At 41.7% G+C, this 25599-nt stretch overlaps 2 protein-coding genes across 3 annotated transcripts in view; one reads left to right on the top strand and one right to left on the bottom strand.

Annotated features, from left to right (window-relative positions):
- The first annotated feature begins 878 nt into the window (after positions 1–878).
- Positions 879–13614, top strand: LOC146648789 (uncharacterized). The gene is made up of 6 exons (XM_085388220.1): positions 879–924; positions 1901–2002; positions 2164–2331; positions 4884–5009; positions 5130–8903; positions 13595–13614. The coding sequence occupies exons 1-6, from the start codon at positions 879–881 to the stop codon at positions 13612–13614; spliced, it is 4236 nt and encodes a 1411-aa protein (XP_085244346.1).
- Positions 13615–18483: 4869 nt separating this feature from the next.
- The window catches only part of cdh12a (cadherin 12a), a 45585-nt gene continuing 38469 nt past the window's right edge, over positions 18484–25599 (bottom strand). For both annotated transcript variants that reach the window (XM_085389240.1, XM_085389239.1), the window contains 2 exons: positions 21972–22223; positions 18484–20185 (listed from right to left, as the gene is read on the bottom strand). In XM_085389240.1, coding sequence (XP_085245366.1) covers positions 19593–20185; positions 21972–22223 — 845 coding nt within the window. In that variant the 3' untranslated portion in view covers positions 18484–19592. The remainder of the gene's footprint in view (positions 20186–21971; positions 22224–25599) is intronic.

Genomic DNA, 25599 nt, shown 5'->3' with positions numbered 1-25599 from the left:
GTTGATTGGGATAAAGTGATCGATAGAGGAAATTCTACTTCAGTGGTTAAACAAAGTGGAGGAAAGGCGTTACACTCAGTGACTATCCAGCAGGTAAATAAAAGAAAATAAGATTTAATGTATAGACTATGGAGCAGTTATCCTGCACAGGTCAAATTATTATGGTGAAGTATTCACAGGGTGATCTACTAGCAGTGTGGTGTAATTTAGACGCAAAGACCCAGCAAGTTCACGTCAGTAATGTACAGTGTTCTGCCAGGAGGAGCCCAAACTAACATCTCAAAACAATGAGCAGACCAGGTAAGGTCGCTGAGGGAGCAAGTAATAACCTATTAACAAAAAAAGGTTTAATTCAATTTGATTCAATTTTTTTATACAGCACCAAACCACAACGACAGTCATCTCAAGGCACTTCATATTGTAAGATCGACCCTACAATAATATAACACAGAAAACCTCAACAATCATATGACGCTATGAGCAACTATGACAAGTAATCATGGACTCATATTAATTTAGTGAATAAAGAAATGCAAAACACGGAAAATAAAAAATAAAAAGATTTATATAGCAAAAGAGAAAATGAAGGCTCAGTGACGCATTATAAGAAATCGTGCTCATTCATTTATATTTAGAAATTAAAAAGCTGTTGCGTACCCTTTTTGTTTATATGCACAATTGAACACAGGGTGTGGTAAAGTGCGCTAGCAGAATGATTTGACAATAGAGAAGATGAATGTCTGAATGTTCATGCTGTAAAAATGTAAACACACCCAATCCTGAGCTCACCTGTTCAGTATATAAAGTGTAGGAGTGCTCCTGAGATTTAGTATCACAGTCCAAGGAAACTAATCTGCAGAACTGACCTGTTCATCACAATGAAGCTGACTGCTCTAATTGTCCTTTGGGCACTCTCCAGCACAGGTAACTGCTCTTTTCCTTATCATTCAGGATTTAATTTAAACATTTAAAGTCTAAATTTTACAATAAAAGAAAAAGAAAACCTTAAAGTTTATTTTATATAGATATTAAATGTCCTTTTCCAAGAACATCCAAGCAGTTTACAAGATTAGGTAACTACATGAGCATCACACCAAAAACATAACTAAGTTTTCTCTCAAAGCATTATCAGGAAACCAGATATCTGTCAGCATATATGTAGAGAAAATAGATCAATGAGCGTGATACAGCCAATTAAAAACAAAGAAACCCAAGAGGCTCTGAGAAAGATATGCCATACATTTTGTTTTAGTTTATAAATTCTGTTTCTGAATCTGTTTGGCAAACTGATGTGGAAATCTTTTACTTTCGCCAAATCATTTCACTGAGTGGATAAGTTCTACTTCATGCTGAGCAAAACTGGAAAGTGAACATTTCTTTCAGTGTGGACATCTTGATGGATGGCTTAACACTTTGTTCAGTTTGTGATGTGGATGTCACAACCTGTTATCGCGTGAACTGGTTGTGATTGGGAAAACAGGTTTAACCCAGAGATAACTGGGAGTTAAAGTCCACCTTAATATTTCATATTGGTGATCGCATCTAGTGGTCAGATTCTTTTCTCACACTTTTCTCACACTTTTCTACACATGCCATAAAAATTATAACATTTTAAATATAGTTTCACAAACTGTTAAATGTTGGAAGGTTTTTAGAGCAGGCCTCCATGGTGTAAATTATCCTTAATAGATTAACCTTAAATTAACTTTAATGTAGTGTTTCATGTCGACTTTATTAAAAATATTTATGCACACACATGTTAAAGAGATTAACTGCATTTCATCAATCTGTGTAACAGTGTAAAGAAATCGAAGAGATAAAGATTCTTTAATTATACTGGGGTATTTTAAAACCTTTCATTATAACGTCAATCCTTTTATTGTTTCTCTCCTGATTGCAGCTGGAGCCCTTCAGTGTCAAACCTGCACAGATCAGACGTGTTCAAGCACACTACCAATTACATGTTCTTCAGAGACCATGTGTGTTACAGCTACTATTTTAGGTAATCTTCTCTTCATATTATGAAATTTCCCCTTGTGGGACTAAAGGTATATCAAATCAAATCAAATCAAATTTTATGTGATAAACTTCAGTAAATTTCAATGACTTTGAAATTATGTGTACTTTCCATCAACATTAACAAAATACACTTTGAATTTGCAGCTACTTCATCTGGAACTACGGCAACACAAATCTACAAGGCATGTGCATCTTCCTCCCTGTGTCCAGTTACGGGCTCTCAGACATTTTCAGTTAACATGGGTGTTCAAAGTGCTCTTGCATCTGCCACGTGCTGCAACACAGATAACTGCAACTCAGCAACTCTGGCTGGTAAGTACAAATCTATAAGTGTTTTATTAAAGACACAATAAGAAACAATATTCTGATGTTTGCTGAAATGTTCTCAGTTCTGAAATGAAATGATGCTCTTTTCTTTTACAGCTCCTGCTCCTCAGTCAAGTAATGGCCGACTATGTAACGTTTGTTCCACCCCTCTGTGCGACACTCCATTACCGTGTCAGGGATTGGAGGACCAATGCTTTCAATCAACGAGTGAGTCTTCATCATGTATACTTTAACAAAGATCATCTTTAAATTGGCTTTTATACCTAAAATAAATTCACAAACATATTATTCTTTTTTTTTTTTTTAATTAGTCAGTGGCAACATTATGAAGCATTTCATCAGTATTTGTAAGACATTTTATTTTGTACCTTAAATCTTTGAAGATGAAGGTCAGGATTTGATAATTAGTTCATGAAATTATATATATGTATTAGTTAACAAGTATTCCCATCACCCAGTGTAGGAACACTATTCACTAAAAGGAAATCAGTGGCTTCTGAAATTGTAACTACATGTTTTCATAAACGTGAAAGTCACTATAAAAATTGACTGAAAATCAGGCTCTGTTCTTCTTTCTGATTAAAAAATGTTTACCGGTGGCATTAGAAATGTTAAAAAAACAACTACACCCTTTAGTGGTGTTCTCAGGTCACTGCAGTGAGATTTTGAGTTTCAGCAAACAGAACACAAACAGATTTTAGATTACTCTTTATGTGAAAGATATTGAAGATAGGTACAAAGCATTTCCCTAACCATTTGCAAACCAATAATGATGGTCAATGCCCACAACTCTACAGTTGATCTACAGTGTAGCTTCATGATTTTCTTTTGACTGAAAAATAATTAGAAGCTCTAAATAAAATGTAACAGAATATATTTATTAATAAATTGCTGTGACAGGAGTGTTAGTGCATAAAAAAGGAAACCATTTTAATTATAATACTCTGAGTACATGTTTGGATTGTCACAGGCTACTACACAGGCATGTTTGTCTTCTTATACATTTTTTGGTTAGAGTTCACATGTCAACATGAAAGATTCTGAACATCAAATTAACTTCATGCATTATCAGTGTTGCGCACAACAGTTAAAGAGCACAAAAAAGGCTAACTGTAAAACTGCTGTCTGAGTTTCAAGTTTTATTGTCATGTAATAAGCACGCATCCCTGGGAGGCACCTGTGCTGAGTGTGAGTGTGGATTAGGTGATGCTGCTGATCCCAACCACCTGAGCTCTGTCTGTCAGGAAGTCCAGGATCCAGCTGCACAGGGAGGAGCTGATGTTCAGGTCATGAAGTTTCATGATGAGTCTGGAGGGTATGATGGTGTTGAAGGCAGAGCTATAGTCTATGAACAGCATCCGCACATATGTGTTTTTCTGGTCCAAGTGCGAGAGGGCAGTGTGGAATGCAATTGCTATTGGGTCGTCTGTAGATCTGTTAGGCCTGTAGGCAAACTGGAGGGGATCGAGTGAAGCAGGGAGTAAAGGTGTGATGTGAGCTTTAACTATGCGCTCAAAACACTCACACAATGGATGTGAGTGCTACTGGGTGATAGTTATTTAGGCAGCTCACATTAGTTTTCCTTGGAACAGGGATGATGGTGGTCCTCTTAAAACCTTTTGGGACAACAGACTGGAGCAGGGAAAGGTAAATGTGTGTCTGAACTAGTAAATATGGCTTGGTGGAAAAATTAAATTGGGGGCTTTATTAAAGTAGAAGACAACAATAAATGTATCAGTTGTTTTACCATTTACCATGACTTATGACTTACCAAAAGGCACTAAACCAACATAATAATGGATGTTACTGGTGTAAGATTCTTTTTTTATCATATGTTATCCTATCCCTATAATCGAACTGTGTGAATCATTATACTGCTGTAAGCCACACCCTACTCCATATTATAGAGAGTATAATTAGTATGTAGTTTTAATTTGCATTATACCTCTGGATTAAGAAATTGTGAAAATCATTAGATTTATTAGATATGTCTATATTATCCTATACTGTTGATTTACTGTGAATGATTTACACTGTTTCACTGCATGTCATACTGCTGAGTTAAGAAGAGAATATTGTGTGCAGAGGGCCTTTTTTTCTGATAGTGGAGGAGACAGACCACATTCCACAGAAGTTCTACCCCCACCTTTCTCTATGTCAGAAAGACAGGGAGCCAAGGTCATAACACAGGGTCACTGAGAGTTAGAGGGTATGTAAGTTTAGGCTTTTTACGACTAGGTGGGGGTCAACAGAGGCTATAAAAGCTTTGGGTAACGCTCCACCATTTTGAGATTTGCTGTGCCCCTCTGCATGCATGTCTCCCCATCCGGATGGTTTGTGCTCATAAAGTGTTGAATTGTATGGAATAAAGGATTGTTGATTGAGCATTTATACACCAAGTATTGTCCTTCCTTCAGCCCAAAGAATAAAAGAATTGGGAGGATTTAATACTGGATATCAGCAAACTCATTTTTAAGATGTCTTAACTAATGCTTTAAATATGATATGTCATGACAATAAAAATTTTTCATCTGCAGTGACCGACGGCACCAACACTTTCCCAGCTTACGGATGTGCATCTAAGAACCTGTGTGCAGCTCCCTCAAGCTTGAAATCTCTACCGTTCATGCAGAGCATTGGTACCATAACAGCAGGACCAACCTGTAATTCACCCTTGACCACTGCAGCACCAACCACAACCACAGCCAACCCAACTACAACTACAGTGGCAACAACAACAGTTGCTCCAACCACTACAACAGCTGCTCCAACCACAACAACAGTTGCTCCAACCACTACAACTGCTGCTCCAACAACAACTGCTTCTCAAACAACAACTGCTGCTCAAACAACAACCACAGCTGCTCCAACCACAACAACAGTTGCTCCAACAACAACAGCTGCTCCAACCACAACAACTGTGGCACAAACCACAGCAACTGTGGCACCACCAACAACAACAGCTGCTGCAACCACAACAACTGTGGCACAAACCACAACAACTGTGGCACCACCCACAACAACAGCTGCTGCAACCACAACAACAGCTGCTCCAACCGCAACAACAGTTGCTCCAACCACTACAACTGCTGCTCCAACAACAACTGCTTCTCAAACAACAACTGCTGCTCAAACAACAACCACAGCTGCTCCAACCATAACAACAGTTGCTCCAACAACAACAGCTGCTCCAACCACAACAACTGTGGCACAAACCACAAAAATTGTGGCACCACCCACAACAACAGCTGCTGCAACCACAACAACAGCTGCTCCAACCACAACAACAGTTGCTCCAACCACTACAACTGCTGCTCCAACAACAACTGCTGCTCAAACAACAACTGCTGCTCAAACAACAACCACAGCTGCTCCAACCACAAAAACAGCTGCTCCAACAACAACACCAGCTGCTCAAACCACTACAACTGCTGCTCCAACAACAACAGTTGCTCCAACAACAACAACAGCTGCTCCAACCACAACAACAGCTGCTCCAACAACAACAACAGTTGCTCCAACCACAACAACAGCTGCTCCAACCACTACAACTGCTGCTCCAACAACAACTGCTGCTCAAACAACAACCACAGCTGCTCCAACCACAACAACAGCTGCTCCAACCACAACAACAGCTGCTCCAACAACAACATCAGCTGCTCAAACCACTACAACTGCTGCTCCAACCACAACAAGAGTTGCTCCAACAACAACAGCTGCTCCAACCACAACAACTGTGGCACAAACCACAACAACTGTGGCACCACCCACAACAACAGCTGCTGCAACCACTACAACTGCTGCTCCAACCACAACAACAGTTGCTCCAACAACAACAGCTGCTCCAACCACAACAACTGTGGCACAAACCACAACAACTGTGGAACCACCCACAACAACAGCTGCTCCAACAACAAAAACAGCTGTTCAAACCACTACAACTGCTGCTCCAACCACAACAAGAGTTGCTCCAACAACAACAGCTGCTCCAACCACAACAACTGTGGCACAAACCACAACAACTGTGGCACCACCCACAACAACAGCTGCTGCAACCACTACAACTGCTGCTCCAACCACAACAACAGTTGCTCCAACAACAACAGCTGCTCCAACCACAACAACTGTGGCACAAACCACAACAACTGTGGCACCACCCACAACAACAGCTGCTGCAACCACTACAACTGCTGCTCCAACCACAACAACAGTTGCTCCAACAACAACAGCTGCTCCAACCACAACAACTGTGGCACAAACCACAACAACTGTGGAACCACCCACAATAACAGCTGCTCCAACCACTACAAATGCCGCTCCAACCACAACAACAGCTGCTCCAACAACAACAACAACTGCTCCAACCACAACAACAGCTGCTCCAACCACAACAAATTTGGCACAAACCACAACAACTGTGGCACCAACCACAACAACAGCTGCTCAAACCACAACAACAGCTGCTCCAACCACAACAACTGCTGCTCCAACAACAACAGTTGCTCCAACCACAACAACTGCTGCTCCGACAACAACAACAACTGCTTCAACCACAACAACAGTTGCTCCAACCACAACTGTGGAACAAACCACAACAACTGTGGCACAAACCACAACAACAGCTGCTGCAACCACAACAACAACTGCTCCAACCACAACAACAGTTGCTCCAACCACTACAACTGCTGCTCCAACAACAACTGCTGCTCAAACAACAGCCACAGCTGCTCCAACCACAACAACAGCTGCGCCAACAACAACACCAGCTGCTCAAACCACTACAACTGCTGCTCCAACCACAACAACAGTTGCTCCAACCACAACAACAGCTGCTCCAACAACAACACCAGCTGCTCCAACCACTACAACTGCATCTCAAACCACAACAACAGTTGCTCCAACCACTACAACTGCTGCTCCAAAAAAAACAACAGCTGCTCAAACCACAACAACTGCTGCTCCAACAACAACAACAGCTGCTCAAACCACAACAACTGCTGCTCCAACAACAACAACAGTTGCTCCAACCACAACAACAGCTACTCCAACCACAACAACAGTTGCTCCAACAACAACAACAGTTGCTCCAACCACAACAACAGCTGCTCCAACCACTACAACTGCTGCTCCAACAACAACTGCTTCTCAAACAACAACCACAGCTGCTCCAACCACAACAACAGTTGCTCCAACCACTACAACTGCTGCTCCAACCACAACAACAGTTGCTCCAACAACAACAGCTGCTCCAACCACAACAAGAGTTGCTCCAACAACAACAGCTGCTCCAACCACAACAACTGTGGCACAAACCACAACAACTGTGGCACCACCCACAGCAACAGCTGCTCCAACAACAACAACAGCTGCTCAAACCACTACAACTGCTGCTCCAACAACAACAACAGTTGCTGCAACCACAACAACAGCTGCTCCAACCACAACAACAGCTGCTCCAACCACTACAAATGCCGCTCCAACCACAACAACAGCTGCTCCAACAACAACAACAACTGCTCCAACCACAACAACAGCTGCTCCAACCACAACAACTTTGGCACAAATCACAACAACTGTGGCACCAACCACAACAACAGCTGCTGCAACCACAACAACAGCTGCTCCAACCACAACAACTGCTGCTCCAACAACAACAGTTGCTCCAACCACAACAACTGCTGCTCCAACAACAACAACAACTGCTCCAACCACAACAACAGTTGCTCCAACCACAACAACTGTGGAACAAACCACAACAACTGTGGCACAAACCACAACAACAGCTGCTGCAACCACAACAACAACTGATCCAACCACAACAACAGTTGCTCCAACCACTACAACTGCTGCTCCAACAACAACTGCTGCTCAAACAACAACCACAGCTGCTCCAACCACAACAACAGCTGCGCCAACAACAACACCAGCTGCTCAAACCACTACAACTGCTGCTCCAGCCACAACAACAGTTGCTCCAACCACAACAACAGCTGCTCCAACAACAACACCAGCTGCTCCAACCACTACAACTGCATCTCAAACCACAACAACAGTTGCTCCAACCACTACAACTGCTGCTCCAAAAACAACAACAGCTGCTCAAACCACAACAACAGCTGCTCAAACCACAACAACAGCTGCTCAAGCCACTACAACAGCTGCTCAAACCACAACAACTACAGCTGCTCCAACCACAACAACAGCTGCTCAAACCACAACAACTACAGCTGCTCCAACCACAACAGCAGCTGCTCCAACAACAACAACAGCAGCTGCTCCAACCATAACAACAACAGCTGCTTCAACCACCACAACAACAGCTGCTCCAACCACAACAACAGCTGCTCCAACCACAACAACTGCTGTTACAACCACAACAACAGCTGCTCAGAAAACAACAACGGTTGCTCCAACTACAACAGCAGCAACTCCAACCACAACCACAGCTGCTCCAACCACAACCACTGCTGCTCCAACCACAACAACTGTGGCACCAACCACAACCACAGCTGCTCCAACCACAACAGCAGCTGCTCCAACCATAACAACAACAGCTGGTCCAACCACAACAACAGCTGTGGCACCAACCACGACAACAGCTGCTCCAACAACAACAACAGCAGCTGCTCCAACAATAACAACAACAGCTGGTCCAACCACAACAACAGCTGTGGCACCAACCATGACAACAGCTGCTCCACCAACCACGACAACAGCTGCTCCAACCACAGCAACAGTGGCAACAACAACAACATCAGCGGCAACTCCAACAACAACAGCTACTCCAACCACTACAACTGATGCTACAACAACATCAGCTTCAGCTCCAGCCACAACAACTGCTACTCCAACCACAACAACTTTGGCGCCAACCACAACAACAGCTGCTCCAATCACAACTACAGTGGCAACAACAACAACATCAGCAGCAACTCCAACAGCAACAGCTACTCCAACCTCTACAACTGATGCTACAACAACATCAGCTGCTGCTCCAACAACAACTGCTACTCCAACCACAACAACTCTGACACCAACCACAACAACAGTTGCTACAACAACAACTGTTCCAACCACAACGACTGCTTCCACAACAACATCAGCTGCAGCTCCAACAACAACAACAACAACAGCTACTTCAACCACAACAACAACTCCTCCAATCACAACTACCGTGGCAACAACCACAACAACAGCTGCTCCAATCACAACTACCGTAGCAACAACCACAACAACTGCTGCTCCAACAACAATAACAACAGTTGCTCCAACCACTACAACTGCTACTACAACAAAAACCACAGCTGCTCCAACCACAACAACTGTGGCACCAACCACAACCACAGCTGCTCCAACCACAACAGCAGCTGCTCCAACAACAACAACAGCAGCTGCTCCAACCACAACAACAACAGCTGCTCCAACCACAACAACAGCTGTGGCACCAACCACGACAACAGCTGTTCCACCAACCACAACAACAGTGGCAACAACAACAACGTCAGCGGCAGCTCCAACAACAACAGCTACTCCAACCACAACAACTGTGGCACCAACCACGACAACAGCTGCTCCAATCACAACTACAGTGGCAACAACAACAACATCAGCGGCAGCTCCAACAACAACAGCTACTCCAACCACTACAACTGATGCTACAACAACATCAGCTGCAGCTCCAGCCACAACAACTGTGACACCAACCACAACAACTGTGACACCAACCACAACAACAGTTGCTACAACAACAACTGCTCCAACCACTACAACTGCTGCTCCAATCACAACAACAGTTGTTCCAACAACTATAACTGCTGCTCAAACAACAACCTTTCCAACCACAACAACTGCTGCTACAACAACATCAGCTGCTGCTCCAACAACAACAGCTTCTCCAACCACAACAACAACAGTTGGTCCAACCACAACGACTGCTTCTACAACAACATCAGCTGCAGCTCCAACAACAACAGCAACAACAGCTACTTCAACCACAACAACAACTCCTCCAATCACAACTACCGTGGCAACAACCACGACAACAGTTGCTCCAATCACAACTACCGTGGCAACAACCACAACAACTGCTCGAACCACTACAACTGCTGGTACAACAGCAACAACAACAACAGTTGCTCCAACCACAACAACTGCTGCCACAACAACAATAACTGCAGCTCCAGCACCACCAACAGCTGCTCCAACCATGACAACAGCTGCAACAACAACCACTAAAATGCCTTCAACAGCTTTATCATCCACGACAACAACAAGTCACGCATCTTCTGTCAGAATGAATGTAATCCCTCTATTAGTCGCACTCTTTGTCTTTACCATCTATTAAATGGTAAATCATGGAAACCCCATAAAAACACTACAACTGTGAAAGGATTTTTTTTTATGTTACTGTTTACTTCTTCTTTTCTTTTTTAGTTGGGATTTAAGTTAAAAAGTGTAATATCTATTTAATATTTACCCACAAATATATTTATCTATTTATTAAACTCATTATGCAAATGTCTTGAAAAAATGTACTTGGGATTTTTGTTATATGTGATTCAATGACAGCATTTCTTAAACTAGTAACTGTAATTACACCAGAAAAAAAAGCCAAAGGATTACAACTATGACCATGATAAAGTTTTCAACAGACAGTATGACGGGATTTGTTTTTTTGCTTTGGAAATATCCCATTGATGGCAAGGGGAATAAAGAAAGCTATGGCAGTATATTTGTTTTGTATAATGTTATGATTGTCCCGACTGTCACTATTTTCATCATATTGATGGTAACACATGGCCCTACTTTTAACATTTATAAAATTACAGAATATTAACCATATGTTATTTAAGATGAGATACTCTGGTGTCCCCTGAATGTAGACTTTTACTCTCTTCACCCTAATAAAACTATTAATGCAACCAATTGTTTTTCTACATGAATTACCGTACCTATACGATATTTCAAAGTTTCTTTAATGAAGTGATATATTTCACACTATTCAACAATATATTATTATTAAGAAAGCTAATGTTTTTTGCTGGCTTTTCTAACTACCAGTACATTTCCCTCATAGATATACAAATTTTGATAATTGAAAAGGAAGGGGGATGTGTTGAATTATATATTCTTTTTAAACAAATGTAATCTCTGTTTCTAGTTATCAGGTTTCAATTATAATGTCGTCCTCGGATCTTTAGTGGTTCTAACAGGCACTAACTATTTGTTTCTTTTTATAAAGTCTAAATGGCTTGGAGTGGTTGGTAAGATTGGAAATAAGCTTCCTAAATGCTTATCGATCACATAGTAGTACATATCATGTCACAAGTGTCATGGTTGGCTGTGTGGCAGGCAAGCAGAAGTGGTGGACCCAAAATTGCAGGACTCTTGGAGATGGGAATAAGCTGAAAACGCAGCTTTATTCCTGGAGGAATGATTCACAAAATAAAACTTACAAAAACAAAACTCTACACCAAGGTGCTGGAGGACAGGACATTACAAACACACAGCAAGTTGAGGGTACAACGCGACACTGACACAGAGAAACACAGGGCTTAAATACACAGATGGCGGTAATCAAGGGATGAGAGACAGGAGGGGAACACACCTGGGAGAAATCACAGCTGATGAGACAGGGGAAACGTAAACTGAGCACACTCACATACGACACAGACCTTCACAATAAAACAGGAAACTCAGACACATGGAACCAGACAAGACATTGAACTAAACAGACAGATTCACAAACAGACGGGGTGACACCATAGACCAGGGGTGCTCAATCCCGGTCCTCGAGAGCTACCGTCCTGCAGCTTTTAGATGCATCCTTGTTCCCACACACCCGAATCAAATGAATGGTTTGTTATCAGGCCTTTGCCAAACACGATGGCATGCTGAAGAGGTAATCAAACCATTTGATTCAGCTGTGTTGGAGTAGAGATGCATCTAAAAGCTGCAGGATAGTAGCTCTCGAGGACTGGGATTGGGCAGCCCTGCCATAGACAGACAGATACAGACGCAGACTCAGAGGCAGACCGAATATAACACGTAGAACTCAAACAATAATAATCATGATAATAAATTGGAAAATGATAATAATAAACTTAAAGCACTGGGTCACCGACCCAGGACGATGACAACAAGAACCAAAATTAATTGTTGTAATGGAAGTAATAACTAATATGAATTTAGGCAGGTTTGCAACCAAGCAGAAAAGTCTTTCAAAATCCCAGATAATAAATATGAAATCACCACACTTGGAGAATGTTCATTTAGCTTTTTTTTACTTCAGAATTTGAATGGCTTTCCCCTTTTTAAAATTAAGTACAGAAAACTTTATGTAATGTTACGATATAAATATATATTCTTAATGCTTATTTTCTGATTATATTGTCTTTTGTACTTTGCAATAGAGGCATAAGAAACAACTAGGTCAGAGGGTGACAGGTCGATCTGGCAACAGACTTTAGAAAGGGGAAGTTTAGTGCAGAGCTGCACAGGAAACCAGACACAAAAAAGAGGAACTAAGTAAACGGTGTGTCGGTGTGACGTAGTGCAGAATATATATATATATATATATATATATATATATATATATATATATATATATATATATATATATATATATATATGGATTTAGCTGCAGAAAATTCAGACCTGAGCATGTGTGTTCCGTCTCCATTTCCAGAAATGTAAAATAAAGATTTTTTGAGCTTTACCACTCTGAGTTCAGTCTTTCTCTGAAGGGAGGTCAGCAGCTGATGGATGGATGGCTTTGACAAAGAAAAGGTCATTAGCAATAGGCCACAAAGGAGGTGGAACTCTTCTGAATCTGGAGAAGGAAAATTCAGTGATGCAAGCTCTGACAAAGTGTCTGGTGACTTAGGGGCAGACTCCCTAAAAACATTCATAAAACATACAATTTAATGTTAGTAGCTCTTGAAAGGTGTGAGGGACCTAAAACACAGGAAAAAAAATACAATCCTGTCTTTGTGTTTGAAAGGCAAGCACAATCATAGCCCCTCTCATTTGCTGTCATGTTATTAACTGTTATTTTTTTTTTTAACTCTTTATTTTGTACTTTTTCCTTTGTATTACATACGGACAAGACAATAATAATAATAACACAACAACAAATACACAAAAAAAAAAAAAAAAAAAAAAAAAAAACCACGAGAGGTCCCGCCCTATAAGGCTGACTGAGACTTATAAATTATCCATTTTGTCCACTGTTTTCGGTGTTTGTCAGATTTCAGTCTCAGAGTGTAAGTCATTTTTTCCATTGTATATATGTCCTCGATTACGTCCATCCAGTCTTCCAGTTTTAAAGGATCGCTTTTCAGCCAATTTTTTGTTATCACCTTTTTGCTTGACAACAACATAATCTTAAACAAATACCAGTCCTCCTTTTTTACATTTTCCCATATTCCAAAATACATTACTCGTGCCTCACACAGTACTTCATACCCCAGCACCTTCGTCATTGTTGCCGCGATTCTTTCCCAATATGATTTAATATATTTACACTTCCAAAACACATGTGAGTGATTGGCGTTCCAGTCTCCACATAATCTCCAGCATTGTTGGGGTGTTTTCAACTGCTTGCTTTTGATATACGGAGTAATAAAAAACCTAATCACATTTTTCCAGCCATATTCTCTCCATCGTCTAGAGCTAGTGGAGTTATGCTGTGTGAGACATAAGGATCGCCAATCATCCTCTGACAACTCAATTTGTAGTTCCGATTCCCACTTTTGTTTAATATATAATGTTTCATTCCTATTCGAATTTTGTAGGCCATCATATAATTTCGACAGAATTCCTGATGGAAGATTTTTATATGCACCTGTTATTGTTCCTATTATACGATTTCTTTCTCTCGAGAGCTTCTTTCTAATTTCTGTATTGTAAAAGTGTCTTAATTGAAAGTACCTAAATAAATCTGATTTATCCAATCCGAATTGTTTCTGTAGATTCTCAAAAGATTTAAATGTTGTCCCATCTATTAATGTACACATTGCTGTAATTCCTTTATTGACCCATCTTAAAAATGTGCTATCCCATTGTCCACTTTGGAATTTTCGAGAGTATGCAGGCCAAATCAGCAATTTACAATCTTCTGTAATTCTATATTTCTTCATTATTGTCCACCAGAGTTTAATAGTAAATTCAGTGATGAGATTTTTGTTCGTGGGCTGGGTAGTTTCTTCTCCCAATCTTGCTAGTGGATGACATGATAGGCAATAATTTAACTCTATATGCTTCCATTTTGAAGTATATTCTGATGAACACCAGTAAACAGTATATCTCAGCTGGGCTGCATAGAAATATTCCTTGAGATTCGGGAGGGCAAGTCCTCCTTTTTCTTTTCCTGATTGAAGTATTTTAAATCTTATTCTTGGCTTTGTCCCTTTCCAAATAAATCTACTAACTAATTTATCCCATTTACCAAACTGTGCATCTGTTATTTGGACTGGTAATGAGGTGAATAGGTACAATAACCGGGGAAGCACATTCATTTTTATTACCTCTATTCTTGAGCTAAGGTCCTTGACAAGCGGAGCCCATTTAATCAGATCTTTTTGGATTGTGTTACTAAACTTCACATAGTTTGCCTCGTATAAAGTACTTGTATCACTAGTTAAATAGACACCTAAGTATTTGATCTTATTTGAATCCCATTTTAGTTTAAGTTCATTTTGTAATAATTCTTTGGGGAAATAATTCAGACAGAGTACTTGAGTCTTTACGATGTTTAGTTTATATCCTGCGTTTTTACCAAAATATTTTAATGCTTTAAACAGCCAAGGAAAGGTCGTATCAGGATCCTGTAGATATATAATTATATCATCTGCAAAAAGACCTATTCGTTGTTCAAGTTTGGAAACAAAAACCCCTTTTAAGTCTGTACTTTGCCGTATATACTGAGCCAAAGGCTCAATATACAAAGCAAAAAGAGCTGGACTCAAGCAGCAACCTTGCCTAGTTCCTCTAAAGAGCTCAAAGCTGTCTGTCAAGTCCCCATTTATTTTAACTCTAGCCATTGGCCTATGATACAGGGATTGTATACACTTAATGAAGATACTGTCAAAGCCCATTCTCTTCAAAACAGCAAAAAGAAATATCCAAGAGACTCTGTCAAAAGCCTTTTCAGCATCTAAACTCACTAAGGCTGTTGGGATTTTTTCTCTATTAACTTCATTAATTATATGCAATGTGCGTCGTATATTGTCTTGTGTCTGTCGCCCCTTAATGAACCCTGTCTGGTCTTCATCCACCAGATCAGGAAGGAACAGCTCTAGGCGTCTTGTGATTATAGATGTAAATAGTTTATAATCAACATTTAAGATGGAGATTGGGCGATAAGAATCACAGTTTTCCTTGTTTTTACCTTCTTTCGGTAAGACTGTGATGATGGCCTCTTTCCAGGAAGGTGGAATTTTAGCGTGTTTTATTGTCCAATTAAAAGAATCTATCAAAATAGGGGCCAAAACCTCTTTGAAAGTCTTATACCACTCATTGGGGTACCCATCACTCCCTGGACTTTTATTCGTCTTCAATCTCCTTATTGCCTTATCCAGTTCTTCCTTTGTAATTGGTTTAGTTAATAGTTCATTTTGAGTTGTCCCTATTGAAGGGAGGTCTAACTGATCCAAAAACTCTACAATTTCTGGTCCATTTTTCTGATCCGGTTGACTATACAATGTTTTATAATATTCTTGAAAGGTGTTTTTTATCTGTGTTGGTTCATATAGTAGTTCCTTGGTATTTGGATCTCTAATCTTGTTGACTGCATTAGTTATTTGCATTAATTTTAACCGTTTAGCCAATACTTTAGTTGCTTTGGAGCCAGACTCATAGAATGTTTGTTTTGTGAATCTCAGTTTCTTTTCTATTTCCTCCATAGTCAAATCACTTAGTTGTTTTCTTACGTTTTTGATTTTTTCGGCCAAATCAGGACTCAAATCTGTATGCTTTTTTTTTTCCAAATCCCTTAATTGTTGTTCTAATTTGGACTGTGTAAGCTTCTTCATTTTTTTGAGGTAGCTGGTCCTTGATATCAAATACCCCCGAGTTACTACTTTCACAGTATCCCAAATTATTGTTGGGTCTATCTGATCATCCTTATTGTGGGCAATACAGGTTTGTATTTCTTTTTTGATCTCTTTTACCTCAGATTCATTATTGAGAATACCAATGTTCAATTTCCATAATAATTTCTTATTCTGATTATGTAGGTGAATAGTCAAATGAATGGCGTTGTGATCCGACAAGTCGGCTATACCAATATTGCATTCTGTGACTCTATGTTTATCACTTCTATTTATCAAAAAAAAATCTATCCTAGAGTGAACCTTATGGGCTGCTGAGAAATGGGTATAATCCTTCTCCAGAGGGTGTAATTCTCTCCATACATCACAGAGATCCGCTTCCTTTATTAATGAGTTAAGAGATTTAGATTTATTATCTTTGCGTCTTTTTTTGCTTGTAGTATCTTTAGTATGATTTAATATACAATTCCAGTCGCCCCCACATATCAAGATCCCTTCACTAAAGCTTATAATTTTTTCAGATAGTTTTTGATAGAATTTTGAGTTGTCCTCTGGAGGGGCATACACATTTATCAGGGACACCACTTCATTATTAATCCTCCCTTTGACAGCAACATATCTACCCTCCTTGTCACAGATTTCCTCTAACTTTTCGAAATTTACCGTGTTAGCTAATAAAATTATAACTCCTCTTCGTCTGCTATTCTTACATGAGCTATAAAAGGAATTTACATAGCCAAACTTTTTAAATTTTTCATGTTCTTCTTTTGACATATGAGTTTCTTGAATGAATATAATCTGTGCCTTGTGTCGTTTCAATTTAGATAGCAATCTACTCCTTTTAACTGGATTCCCCAGACCATTGATATTGATTGAAATAATTTTTATTTTACCTACACCACTCATAATTCGTACAGTGTGCAATGATCATCCCCTCTAGTTTAAGAAAATAAAATAAAACAATATTACTAGACATTAAACAAAAATTAAACACAAACTTGCGACTCCCAATTAGTAGGAAGAAACTGTCTCCCACCATGACCCCGTTGGTAGATCTAGGGTAAAAAACCTCCGTAAAGGAGGGCCCTATGAAATATTTGAGAACTGAAAAAGTAGTTCCCAAATTTTAGTCCAACGTATTTACCTCCATCCGGTGTTGCTCCTCCAGAACTTTGAATTTAAGAGGCCTATAATTTTCTGATCAGTAACAGGGGGAAGATATCCCCCGAACTAATCAGCATTTCTCTGAAATTCCTCCAATTTTTTTTTAACTCTCTGCCTCGGGGAAGAAATTTGCTCTCGATGGGAGATTGAGGCCCGTTTCCACTCTCGACACCTTCTGCTTAGCGCATCGTCTTCCTCAGATGCCGCCGGGATCTGGACATCGTATCCCCTCCTCTGCATCTCCATAGCCGCCTCTCGTACGTTACCGTAGTTTCTGACTCCGTCCTGCCAGTGGATCCGAATGCTCGTGTAGGGAGTTTGGAAGCGCACTCCCGCTTCCTTTAGTATCCGCTTAACTTCTCTGTATTGTTTGCGCTTTTGAACAATATCTGATGCATAGTCATGGTCAAAGTAGATCGTCTTGCCATTCACCTGGATTTGCTTCTTTTTCCAAACTTCTCGAAGTATGAATTCTTTCGTTGTGAATTCCTGGAAATTAATAAGAATCGGACGTGGGAATTCTCCAGGGCGCGGTTTCTGTACAGAGATACGATGGGCCCGCTGGATCTTAAGTTCTAGCCCGGCCGGTATAGGTATCTCGTGCTGTAGCAGCTCCGAGACAAAGTCTTGGACAGATCTCCCCTCGGAGCCTTCCTCCACTCCAACCAGGCGTATATTATTTCTGCGGGATCTTGACTCCAGGTCCACCAGCTTGTTCTAAATAAATTTCTGTGTTTTCAAGCTTTGGAGGAGCGCTTCAATTAACTCCATTGTCACATCTTCTATATTTCCCACTCGATCCTCGATCCTGTTATTTTTAACTGCAATTTTTGTTTTATGTTATTTTAAACCAGTAGTTTTGTAAATAAATCACATTTTTCAAATAATAATGAGCACATAGAAGTGGCTTTGGTGGCTGTGGTTCTGACTTTATTTAGGCGCACGATTGAACATTTCATAAAACAATGAAACAAATTAATATGAGTTAATAACACATTTACCTTCCAGTCTGGATTTTTAGCTTACAGGTCACACACATGAACTCATTAGCACTAACCCACTGAGATGCATCTGGAGTTAGATTCAAAGTAACATTTAGCTCTTTTTATAAAATAAATCACCAATCTGGAACATTGTTAAATGGAAAAACATTACTGCTCATTGACGTATGACACTTGAAAGTAACACAAATGGTCGTTTTATAGTAGCTAAAACAAAACCCCACTCTAAACCTGTATGGGTCCTTACTGACCAGTTAAGAGGTTTACTTATATTCACTTTTGCAACCTACTTGCCAGCTTGTCCAAACTAAGGTGAATCCAAAGATGAACCAAACCAGGTTCCACTGGGAGAATGCTTGAAAGCTGAGACTTGAGAGAAGACAGAAGACAGACCCTTGGATGATGTGGAAGCATATAAATACTACCGACGTGAACAAGTTTGGTTTTATCATTCTGACAATTCTTACATCGTTCTAGTGTCTGTCACGTTTAAAAATGTATATTTCAGGCATCTGACGCCTCCTTATTGAGGTTTGCAGGCATGTCCCACAGGGAAGAGCCAGGAAACGCTGGAGAGATCATTGCTCTCAGCTGATCTGGGAACACCCTGGTGTTCCCCTGGACATGCTAGAAGAAGTTGCTGTAGAGAGGGAGGTCTGGGCTTCTCTGCTGGGGCTGAGGCCCCAGATAAGTGGAAGAAACTGGATGGTTGAATATTATGCACACATACACACACATCACCAATTGTTTAACTAAATATATTTCTCAAGGTGCCGTTGACTTGAAATTCCCACCAGATTGCAGCAACAACCCATCCAGTCCACACATGCAGAGAAACAGATGTAATAATGAGAAAATGACATGGGAAAAAAAACTACTTACTGAAATGTAACAACAAGCCTCTGTTGAGATCACAGCTTCAAGACACCTTTTGTATGAAAACGTCAGCAGCACCTTTAGAAATACATTGACAAGTGACATGTTCAATAATATTTGGCCTAACTGAACTAATATTCAGTTCAATTTCCTCTCAGCTCTCGTTAAAGAGAGACGGTGGCTGCTTGTCAAGGATGCTAGCCAGTGTTTTAAATGGCTGCCCCCAGTCGCCAAGCGAGCTAAAATCCCCTAAACTGTCAAGTACAAAAGAGTCCTCTATGGATGAGAGAGAACGCGCCTCTGAGCCATCCCCCTCGTATGCGTAGGTTGCCAGTGAATCAGCAGGTAGGGCCGCGTACCCCTGCTGGCTCTCCTTCAGTCGGTGTTCAATGACCTCTCTGATCAATTCAGCATCGCCTTGGGTCGCCCTGCCGCGGCAGAAGAGTGGAGGCTTGTTCCCGGTGGCGATGAAGCTGGCTGTTTGCAGATGGATGTCAGGTGACCTGACATTGTCACAGTGGGTGCTGAGATGCATCAGAATGCCGTCGCCATAGCCATTTTTCTTCTTGTTGGAGATGCTGCTGTGGTCTGTTTTGCACAAGGTGCCCATGTGAAACGCGTCAGTGTCAGCCTCGCCACCTCCCTCGTCGTCATAGTGAATGACATTATCACGGATGTCTTCTTTTGATCTCATCAGCGTGTCTTTCACTTTCTGGGGCCTCTGACTCATGTATAACACTGACATACCTGCAAGGCAGAAAACAGAGAGAAGCACTGGTTACCATGGTGACCACACATACATGATCCTTAAAAATATAAATGTATAAAACATTACATGGTGCAATCAAATCTGCTGGATTTTAGATCAGTGTTTGGACAATACTTTAGGAACGTGTTGCAATGCAGTATACCCCACTGAGGTTCAAACACCAGGATGGGCAAGACAGGCACCATAAGGGGTCATCCACCCAGTGTTTTGTCATTTTTCTGCATTTATTGAGTCGTTTACTGTATTGTATCTAGTTTCAGTTTATTGCTTGTGTCCTGTTGTATTCATGCCTCCTATTGTTGTTTATCTTGGTCTCTGTGTTTTGTCCTTTAGTCTCGTGTGTGAAGTAAGTCTTGTGTTTGTTCACGGACCTTCGATCTGGTATTTCCTGTGGTTGTCGTCCCTCTGTGCCTTTGTGTCTCATTTTCCCTGATTTGTTCTCTTGTGTCCCCGATCTCATCCGTCTCTCTGTGCTGTCCTGTCTGGTCCTCCTGTTAAACTAACCATGGTTCCTTGTTCAGACTAGTGGTGTGTTTATTGCGTGTCTCATCATGTTATAGTTTCCAGCTGTATCCCACCCTTTGCATCTTTTGTTGTTATTCTTTCCAGTTTGGATTCAGGAGACAGACACTATCTCTACTTTCAAGATTAGGCTTAAAACTTTCCTTTTTGCTAAAGCATATAGTTAGGGCTGGACCAGGTGACCCTGAATCCTCCCTTAGTTATGATGCAATAGACGTAGGCTGCTGGGGGATTCCCATGATGCACTGGGTGTTTCTTCTTCACTCACTGTGTGTTAACAGACCTCTCTGCATTGAATCATATCTGTTATTAACCTCTGTCTCTCTTCCACAGCATGTCTTTATCCTGTCTTCCCTGAGTCTGGTTCCGTCGGAGGTTTCTTCCTGTTAAAAGGGAGTTTTTTCTTCCCACTGTCGCCAAAGTGCTGCTCATAGGGGGTCATATGATTGTTGGGTTTTTCTCTGTATCTATGAAGCGCCTTGAGGCGACTTTTGTTGTGATTTGGCGCTATATAAATAAAATTGAATTGAATTGAATTCTGGTAAGTATATATTGTTCGAGTCGCCCCTTGCTCTCTGTCGTGTGGTCCCTCACACCTTCATGCTGCTGTGTGTCCTGTATGGATCACTGCAGCCCTCCATCCATCATTACATCAAAACTCTTCCACATCCTGCAGGTTTTCTAAACAATGTTTCTTTGCTTTTCAATAACAGTCTTGTAAAAGCAACATTGTATTCAAAGCCATCCAGTTCTGTGTACGCAGTAAAAGTGATGAAGTTCTTTATTTATTCATTTATCTACTTCAGGTTTATTATCAGCCCTAATTTAAAACATCAGATTACCTGAACAGGCTGAGAACCAGAGTAATATGCTCAGGTTCAGCATCAGTTTGTCATCATCAAGCTCAAAACCTTAGAGCTCCTTATATTCATATGGAATTTGCACATTGTATTTTCACCTGTATGTCCAATATAAACAGAATGTTTATAACAAAAAATAAATACATAAATTGATTTGCTTGTGACCTGGTGGGAGGTTAATAAAATATTAACTGGTCTGTTGTGCCAAGAATGATTTTCTTCATTAAACAACATTAAGAAAGATTTTTAGGCTACCTAATGTCAACAGTGCAAAAAGTAAAATTCAGTCAGAACACACTGCACATAAGACTGCAGTTTGCAGTGCTAACCCCAGAGTTTGAGTGTTTATACATGACACAACATTATAGCGAGACTAGCTTACCAATCAGCAGAGCAATGCTCAGAAGAATAGCCAACAAAGCTTGAGCACTGAGCTCAGCGGGCAGGAACATGGCCACTGGTGAGCAGGTCAGAGGTGAGCCCACAGTCTCACAGGAACACACTCTGATGGTCAGGGTAGCTGTGCTGCTCTGAGCGGGGTAACCGCTGTCTTCAACTACAACAGGAAGGATGTAGACATCCTGCAGCCGCCGCTGGAAAGCTGAATGTCGAGTCACAATCCCAGCAGTGTTGTCTGTAAGATCAACAGGGATGCTGCGTTATTATTACATTACATACAACAACTATGTACAACATCATGCATAGTAACATAATAATTACTGCTAATTAATAATTGGACTGGTCAGGTAATAATTGGTATGTAAGCCAGGTATAAACACTCTCAGGCTTGCTTTCATTGAAATGAAACAAGTAAGTTGGCAGTTTGGCTTAAATTAGTCCTAAAAGCAAAGCATAAGAGGGACCAGAGGGACAACTGGGACCTCTGGTATCATTTAGCATTTATACAGACAGTAGATAAAATGTTATACTGTTATACTGCATGCTGGTCGACATGCAGAATTTACAATAAGTAACAGTACGCAGCAGTAACAGCAGATGGAGATTTGTGATTTCAAGGCAACATTAAATAATCACAGGACAGCATTACAACTGATATTATTCATACATTTTTAATGTAAATACATATTAGCCGTCAATTTTAATCCTTCTGGTGATTACAGACTCTGGAATGTAGTTCATATGTTTTTTTGCTCATTACCAACTTCTTGCCTTTTATACAAGTTGGTAATATAATTTGAAGTAACGCAACTTCTGTATGTGTGTCCACTTCACACTTTGAAGAGGCACACGGTGGACAGGCATGTTTTCCTGTGAGACGGGGCTACTGTCCTTAACATCAGTTTCAATGTGGTCTCATGCACCATTATTCACAGGGCCCATGATTTGACACACTGTATTTCTGTAACACAAGTTTTATTTTTAGACATTAAAGAAGCTTCTTCAGTTCTAAGAGTCAAATGGTGGAGAGTCCCAGATTTAAAACGCAGTGGGAGTTTCCCCCCAAAGAGGGACAAAGGACCCCCTGATGATCACATGAGCTAAGGTGTGAAAATGGGTGTGGGTCCCAATCAGGCAGGATTTCAGGTGAGCTCATTGTGAAACCTGGCCCCACCCTGTTTGGTCTCTCCGATGTAGAGGTCTGGGCATTCCTCGCTACACTGTACAGCATACACCACATTGTTAAGTTTGTGTTTTGGAGTTTTGTCTTTCGGGTGAACCAGTTTCTGTCTGAGCGTGTTGCTGGGTCTGAAGTACACCGGGATGTCGTGCTTGGCGAAAACTCCTGAGTTTCTCTGATACACCGGCTACATAGGGGATGACAATGTTGTTGGGTCTGTCTTTCTTATTCTCCCTCGCTGGTGTCTGGTCTTCTTTTCTGTGCCTCTTTGCTGACTTTATAAACTCTCAGTTAGGATAACTACATGTTTTGAGTGCTTCCTTTACATGTGTGTGTTCCTTCTTTCTCCCTTCAGGCTTAGAGGGAACATGTTCAGGGAACTGAAGAAGCTTCTTGGATGAGAGGTGAAACGTCTTCAAGCAACTCAAAGAAGTCCAGACGCTTTTTTTTCCAAGCTCCTTAGACTACGATGACCTGGATGACTGAGAACCTTCACAGACATATTTAGACATTAAAGTGTTATTTAGGTTGACACGCGTTTTGTTCCAAACCACACTGGTATCTCACTAAGGGGGAAGTGCCCTCTGGCGTGAACAATCACAGAAGCTCAACTACCACCATGCCTGTCCAAGACAGACCAATCACTTCACAGACACAGGGTCCCTCCTTTTCCAGGAGTGGGAGTGGTGTTTGCGAGTGGTGGTGGGCCCAAAAATCGATTCTTTCCTTTCCCATCGATGTAGGAAAATCCCAGTGGCAAATTCGGCAAAGCCACTGCTTGCTAGGGGGAAATGGTCAAGGACCTGGAGGCGGAGTTTACTCCGCTCTTCAATCTGCCCCTTGACTTTAAATATCTGGTTGAAGAGAGGAGAAAACCTCTTGAACTGGAAAAAAAGAATTAAGATGAGGAAGAGGATGTTAATATGGATATCCTTGGAGATGAAAACAAGCAGGACAAAGTTAATGCCGTTCTGCCTTCTACCCAGGCATCGCAGCCTGGCAGCTCCACCGGTGGGGAAACTGAGGTCGATTTACATGAGATAGGTGTCATGGTCCTGGGCCATGTGGGCCCAGTATTCTTAGTTTCTTGTATTTTTGTATTTCATTCCTTATTTAGGCCATGTTTCCTAAGTTGTCCTGTTGTGTTGTTCCTTATTTGACTTCCCCTTGTGACTTTTATCCCCTGTGTGCCCCTCTATGTATCTGTGAGCCCTCATCTCCCCTCCTTGTTTCATTCCATGTTTCCCCAGCCCACTATGCCCGCGCTCTCTCTCTCCTCCTGTTTGCACCTGTGTACTTCCTGTTTTACTTTGACAGTCTCCCGTCAGTGTTGTTTACTCCTGCCATGTCTTGTTATGTTTATCTGTGTCAGCTGTGTTCCCATGTGTGGCCACTTCCCCTGATCATCCCTCTTGTGTATTTAGTCTCTGTGTTTCATGTAGTCTGTGTCGCGTCGTCTGTGTTCTCACCCCCATGTTTTCACGATCAGTCTTTTGTGATCATCTTCGTCTCAGAGTTCTCTTAGTTTGTCACAGTATTAGTTTTCCCAGTTTAGTTATAGTTTAGCCACGCTATCCCTGCTGTGTTTGTATTCCTGGTCTTCAGTCATATTAAAGGCTCACTTTCTGTTAAACTCACTCCCGTCTACTCACTTGTGTACGCTCCTGGGTCCATTACACACACCACCGCACGACCTGCCTCTGCAGACCGTGACAGTACGACGCGACCATGCCGGACCCAGCGACACAAGAACGGGAGATCATCCGGACAGTGGAGTCGCTATGCGGCAAGTGGTTGCGGTGCTCCAGAGAGGAGGAACGGAACGAGTTAGCCCGCCAAGTAGGGGTATGCGTGTCCGTATTCCCTTGGTTATGGGAGGCGCTGCATCCCCTCGTCATTGACTTTCTCGTTTCCTCTCTCCAACTCCGCCCGCAACTGCAGCGGTCCTGTGTGCGTGAGCCGTCGCCAGAGTCATGCGGTAGCTCAGTTTCCCCGCTGCCTCGTGAGCCAGAAGCCGTCAGAGTCGGTACGGTGAGGCTCACCGCCGCCACACCCTCGGCTCACGCTCCATCGGCTTCCACATCCTCGTCACCGCCTGACTGCACTACGCGGATCAAGGAGATGCCAGCTGCTATTGACTTCGGCGAGGAGGAGCGGCAACAGGTATTACAGGCGTATCGCGAGGACGAGCTCCGTTGGAAGCCCTGGCTCATCCCCGAGGAGGAGTTCTCGCCAACCGCCCCGCCTCGCACCTGCCGCCCGCCCTCGCCGCCTCGATCGGACTACTCGTCTCCTGCTGTCTTTCTGGCACGGATGTGGTTGGAGGACGAGGAGCCGGCCGCTATGGAGAGTCAGGTTTTGTCCACAGCCGCTTCAAGGAAAAAGCGGCATTCTCGCCGCCGTCGCGCACCGCTACATCCCACCTCGCCCT

This window comes from Rhamphochromis longiceps, linkage group LG18, assembly GCF_057381845.1.
Source record: "Rhamphochromis longiceps isolate RC_006_pf linkage group LG18, R_longiceps_female_GT1.1, whole genome shotgun sequence".
NCBI classification, from domain to species: domain Eukaryota; kingdom Metazoa; phylum Chordata; class Actinopteri; order Cichliformes; family Cichlidae; genus Rhamphochromis; species Rhamphochromis longiceps.
This window is presented reverse-complemented; position numbering and strand designations above follow the sequence as displayed.

Coding starts and splice junctions, on each gene's coding strand:
- LOC146648789 (XM_085388220.1), top strand. CDS start 879: ATGAAGCTGACTGCTCTAATTGTCCTTTGGGCACTCTCCAGCACAG. Junction 2,003..2,163: donor TGTTACAGCTACTATTTTAG/GTAATCTTCTCT, acceptor TTGAATTTGCAG/CTACTTCATCTGGAACTACG. Junction 8,904..13,594: donor AACCATAACAACAACAGCTG/GTCCAACCACAA, acceptor GGTGTTTGTCAG/ATTTCAGTCTCAGAGTGTAA.